This window comes from Benincasa hispida, chromosome 6 (assembly GCF_027475165.1).
Source record: "Benincasa hispida cultivar pf3 chromosome 6, pf3_genome.v1.1, whole genome shotgun sequence".
Classification (NCBI taxonomy): domain Eukaryota; kingdom Viridiplantae; phylum Streptophyta; class Magnoliopsida; order Cucurbitales; family Cucurbitaceae; genus Benincasa; species Benincasa hispida.
In genome coordinates, this window is record NC_143483.1 from 9,004,906 (window position 1) to 9,011,291 (window position 6,386).

Genomic DNA, 6,386 nt, shown 5'->3' on the forward strand with positions numbered 1-6,386 from the left:
GAACGGGTTGAGAAAAGTTTCAGCTAACACTTCCTAGGATGCATTCATGCTATGCGGTCATGCAACATGTATACAACAGTAAATCACCTCTTACTGCGAATGCCACGGCTTTTAAGGCTAGAACGCATGCGATATATGTGATAAGTCTATCGGACCTACACATAAGCCTCTATTCTTATTTATGCGATGACAAAATGACATACATAATATCATTCCCATCTCTACGATGCATGTGATGCAGGTTGACAAATAGAGTTTATCTCTAAGTCTCTATCTCTTGTTTATGCGGTTCTAATCTTTCTCTCTCGAGTCTAGATTCTAACCTAGCTCTCTCGAGTCATTAGGTTCTTTCTTTAGACTTTATCTTAAGTAGCTCTAAAGGGGTATTGGGCGCAACATAAAACAAGACAATCGCAAGCAATAAACTTCCTAGGTCATGTTAGCTTAGTTCTTCTCAACCCATTCGACTAGTTAGCTACTCATGCATGCTAAGAGAGTAAACAGATGTAGAATAAGAACTTCCATTGTATAAATATAAAGATGAAGTACAAAATAACAATGCAAGGATAGAATAAAGAACCTGGTAGCAATCTCTTACTGCCCAGGCTTTTACTCTGTTTTCTCTTCGTGTTCAAAAAATAATCTCGCTCTCGCAAGAGTCGGCCCGCTCTCTGCTTTTACGCCTCAAGGTTCTCTCTCGAGTTGCTCTGAGCGATCTTTGGCGTCTTTACTCTTCTCGTGCTCCGCCTTAGAATAAAAAGGAAAAACTATGAACAAAGACGTGCTAAGCTAATTGATGAATTTTCTAACTGGTGAACCCCTTTTCTAAAGGATGCCTTTGGTATTTATTGGACTTCGGGGTGAAGGTGGCTTTTCTCTTATGATTGCTCAGATGGGAAAGCTTTAATTCCCTGACTGATGTGCCAAATATTTGTCACCGAAAAGCTGAATGTACTTGTATCGTTAGCAGCTATCAACTTAATTCGGATTCGACCGTGATCAACTTTCTATCCCATCGCGATTAATTATGCCTTTCACCTAGATGCACTCACCAAGTTGCAGCAATCCTACTTGAGCAAATGTTTGCGAACACAATCACCGCAAAGTCTTGCGGTAATGCTGCGCTCGACCAATGATTTCCTATGATCGCAATCTTCGCCTTGCGTCAACGCATATTCTACATAAATACACAAAAATCAGTTGTTCCTATGCGATGAACGCATGTGGCCACAATATAATAAATTTAATGCTTTTTGGACGTAATCTAACACATTTTATCAATGCAAGCCGGTATTGTTTAAGAACTTAGCACTATGATAACGTGCATTTCTGCCCGTTATCACTCATGGAAATCTTCGTGTTAGATTTCCTTCAATTTACAATATGATTGATATGATGATGTAAACTTATAGATGGTGACAATGTTTGGGATGTCAGAGATAAGGCCATGGACATTGATAGATCCAATAGTACAGAGCAGTGATGTGGTGATGAGAACGTTAGCTCGAAACTCCATGTCAGAGAAGTTAGCAGAAGACATCGATTCATCCATACGAAATATAATAGAAAATGCATACGAAGCCATTGACAAATTGGTAGATGTTTTGTTGGAGAATAAACAATCTCAGGAGATGAATTTAGATCTATTCTTTCGAAGTTCACTAACATTCCCTCAGACAACGAAATCCTAAAAAGTGCTTTTATACCTCAATTGGTCGAAGCTTAGATATCTTAATGTACAAGATAGGACATCAAATTATAACTATGTTGTGTATTTACACATTGTTGTCAACAGCAAGACCCTCAGGCACCGAACAGGACAGCAACAAATGGTCAGGTCACAACGGCCAAGCAAAGAATCGTAACCTGCAAAACAGAAGCTAGTTATAGGCTGAGTCGCGAGAGCTCACTCTCTTTAAGACGTTTTGCGGTTCTGCCCAAGTGTGCAAGCAGGTCAAGAATACTGCCCAGTCGTCCTCAGGATAAAACAACCCAAAAAGAAAATCCAATCGGAAATGCACTGTTATCGATCAGAGCACACACCCTTTCTGACTAAATGGAAGGAATGTAAGAATTGTGAATGGTGAATAGTGTGTCCCTGAACTGCTGAAGGCCACGCCTTTTATAGAAAAATAATCACATGTCATGTCCAACCAGACGGCGGCAACATGCGTGTGGAACGTCCACCAACCCACATTGGTCTATCTTCTCATTCTCTCCAAAACATGGGTTCCCTTTAGGGCCCAAACCCATAGCCCAAGGTTGTGGTATAAAAGGAAGGCTTCCATTTCAAAATTCTCCAATATGGGATTCTCCAACCAAAGGTTTGTTCCCTCTTATTTTTGAAAAATAAATTTTCACCCAACACACCAGAATAAAAGGTAGAGAGAGATCATAAGGGCTTAAACACATGTATAAATTAAATGTTGCAACTTTCAGTCATCCTTCATCTAATCTTCATGCACCATATACAAAAACATTTGACATATTTTGTCAAAATTGAAAAATAGATGAATCTAATACAGATAGAACCTAAATTATACACATTGTCATGAACAATATGTACTACAGGTAGGCAACTTAGAAATAGAAAAAACACGAAGATTGGTAACTCAGTTCGGTGCAATATCACTTACGTTCGGAGGTCGTGTGTCCAATGGAAAGAAATTTCACTACATAAAGAATTTAGCAATTGCAAATACTTATCTTATAGACTTCGTCTTCAGTAGCTCAAGTATAGCTTATTCTTCATTTTCAACTTAGGAGCAACTTAGGCTCCTCCTAAGTTTGAATTCTCCTCATTTCCATAATAACATTTTTCCAAGTTTTGTAGATGAGATCTTCTCAATATACTTGAGCTCTCTCTAAGTGTACTGTTGGATCTTCTCACCGTCTTAAACTAGCTTTTCCCAAATTTTAATTGAATTCCTCTCAATATAACATTAAAAAATATATATATATATATAACTCATTCTAAATTCTCACTTACTCTCTAAGTGTATGATTTGCTACACTCACAATAATCAAGTCAAGCCTAATTTGATTGTTGGAACAAACCCATGACAAGAAAAAATAAATTAAAGTCTTTAATCACGGTATATGAAGTTTGAGGTTTAGACAATTTCTAAACTCAAAACTCTCGTAATGTACCCACTTTTTTTAATAATAGCCTAACCTTAATATATATACCATATAAACATGAAAGTTGGTAAAGCAAAGGATAGATATGATGACTAATTTATTGATGATGAGATGATACATACATATATAATCATCACCCAACTCCCAACACACAAAAGAGGCAAAGGGAATGAAGAACTTTGTTTATTTATGTAAATTTATCCCTTTGCATGAGAGATAATGACTATGTTTTGAGCCACAGGATTCGTGTAGGACACACAGTGGCAGCAGAATATTGAGAAGGACAGTCAATGTTTCGAAGACATTTATCAAAGCAAAGAACCACTTCCGCCAACTGAGACTGAAGAAGGTACTTTAAGTTCAAGGTGCAGCGCAGAGCCGGCTTTCCAAAGCTTTTTGTTAGGGCAGTTTCAATGTCGGACTTTAGATAGCGCTTCCCATTGATGGGTTCCAGCCCAGATTTTTGAAGGGCTTGCTGCACGTCGCTTCTCCAGAAAAGGTAAAGAGCTAATCGGAAGTAATCGACGATTTGGAACGTTGGGGTTTCGAAACATGTGCCTCGTAAATTCCATGCTTCACTCCATACTGCTGGGTTTGAGCTTATTATCAAACTTGGCCAATCCTCATCTAGTTCTTTTCTTATGCTTGTGATCTGTTTCCAAATTATTACACACCAAATGATCCAATCTTTTTAGAGTTCAGTCATATGATTATGTTGAAGGTTTTATATTGAAAAAATAAAAGAGATTGATCTCTCAAAGATAAAAATAACTCGGGTTATTCTTCTCATTCGTTTTAATTTATGATTATCTAATATGGTGTCGAAAGGCTTCTGAAATCCAAATAAGAAAAAAGATCTAATCTAAGAATGTTGAATCTAGAAATGTACCATATTAGACTAACTTTGGGATTTCAATGACTTATAAAATAATTGCAAGCAAGTTAATGTTTGGGTATATTTTAGCTTTAGTACTGAATAAGTTTGGTTATCGTGTTTGGTAAATAAATACTAAATTATATAATAACTAAAATAAACCTACGATTTGTATTTTTCTTTATAATTTTTAAATGATTGTTTATAATGTTATATTTTGTTTGTTTTAGATTAGCTGTTAAGTAGTAGGAGAAAAGGGTTTAATTTCTTTTTTTTTAAAAAAAATAATATGGTATGATTTTTTTTTATAAAAAAAATGGTTCTTTTCAACCTAAGAAAAAATAGAAGATAGATTTTGGTTAGGTGAAAAAATTACTAGAGATATAAAATAAATATTAATTTTGAAGGATAAAACAAGCTAATAGAAAACTGATCTTATAAACTATATGAAATAAAATTTAATGGATTTAATCATAAAGCACAAAAAATAAGTAAGATTCTTTCTTAATCACTTTTAACATTCTTGAAATCAACTCTATTCGCATTCTAAGAAAATAGGTTAAAGTTCACATATTGAGATGTAACTTCATGTTTATCCAATATATTGAAGCGATTTGAACTAATTTTTGGATTTTTTTTACAACACAAGGTTGATCAAGAACTATCAACTCTATATTTTTTTTATATTGACTTTTAAATTTTAAAAAATAAAAACTTTGAGATTGTTTTGCTAACGATCATAAACAAGACATTAAAACAATTGAACCAAATGTTTTATTTAATAACTTAAAAAAAATGGTGTTTAGTAATCATGAAGTATTGGATTGGACTCTTTTTACCACATGGAATTTAATAGGAATAATAGAGCTTTATTGAAGATGACATAAAATACACCCATAGAAATATTAAGTTGGGAAGGATCTTAGGGGTTTTTTTTCTCTAATTTATTTTTAGTGGAGGTTCTTGAATAATTTATTTGTTGATTCCTTGAAGGGGAGTATGCTAGAAAATAGATGTATGAAGAACCAAAATTTTATTCTAGCTAGGTATGGGATGATGTTGAAGATATTAACCCAATAGCTAGTTATGAAGTAAACTTAAAATTAATACCACATTATAGTAAAAATATATTTAAAAGGTGCAAGACTCTAAGTCATAATAGAACGCATACGTTTTGTTGAAGAAATTTGCTGCCAGAGCAACGACCAATAGGACGAGAATAGCTGCCAGCCCAAAGACCGTCGATGCTAAACCTCGACGACGTGGGTCTTAGACATATGACATTGCTGCAAGTTGCTGGTTGCCATTGCAATACAAGTTGATAATAATCAAATGGAACTGCTTTCATCTCCTCCAAATCATAGAAACTATGATCATTATTTTTTGATTCCATGAAAGCTAGTTCATACTTTAGCTCATTGAAGGCATCCTCATTTTTTATATCATCATCTTCTAACTCATCTAAAGCATCCCCTATTAAAAGATTCAACAACAAAATGCATAGGAGAAGAAATAAACTTTTCTTCTTAGACATCAACATATCTTCTAATAAGATAATTAAGATGTGTTTCTTTTAAGATAATTTCAAAACGTTATATTCTATTTATATAGTTTGTAATATTGGTATATGATTTTTATTATCCACATCAAGATTAGAGATTTGATTTCCACACTCTACATAACGAAATTAAAACAACCAAATTTAATTACAATTATTTCCATTATACAATCTGAAAACGATAATAATTATTGGGATATTTATTGAAAAATACCATATTTTGTCCATACTATCTATTTGCTATTAGAAACTAGCCAAGGAGAATCTTCTCCCCAATATAGGAGAAAACTACAAATTCTCCCTTCAAACTGTTGAGGTATGAAGCAATATATAGTAATCAGGTAATATATTTTAGTCAATTATATTATTTTTAAATATAATCATTGTTTAATTTTTTTTAAAAAAAAATCAAATGGTTAAATACGTTAGAAATGAAAATTTCCTTCTTAAAAGATAAAGGATACTGTTAACGACAAATGGCCTTTCACTTATCTTTACGACGGTATGATATTGTTCACCTTGGACTTATAAGTGCTCGTAACTTTATTTTTGTTTCACTAAAAAAAAAACCTTACAAACCATTAAGGATAGTTGTTCTTATTTATATAATCTCTCTTTTCTGAATCTAGTCAATGTGAGATTTTATTTTTACTGTATTTCTAATTATAGATATAATGTAGAGGTAGAAATTCAAACACATATAACTTGTAGGAATAGATGTGTATTTAATACCTTAATTAGTTTATCTATGTTTAACTTAATGAAAAACTTGAAGCTAAGAGAGTTTAATGTAAGTGTATATGAATTGATCAT

General features: G+C 33.4%; 1 protein-coding gene across 1 annotated transcript; it reads right to left on the reverse strand.

The window, feature by feature from the left end:
- Positions 1-3,209: 3,209 nt before the first annotated feature.
- Positions 3,210-5,599, reverse strand: LOC120079524 (uncharacterized). Its single transcript, XM_039033736.2, has 2 exons — positions 5,187-5,599; positions 3,210-3,793 (listed from the first exon to the last, which is right to left on the reverse strand). The coding sequence occupies exons 1-2, from the start codon at positions 5,553-5,555 to the stop codon at positions 3,365-3,367; spliced, it is 798 nt and encodes a 265-aa protein (XP_038889664.1). The 5' UTR covers positions 5,556-5,599; the 3' UTR covers positions 3,210-3,364.
- Positions 5,600-6,386: the final 787 nt, after the last annotated feature.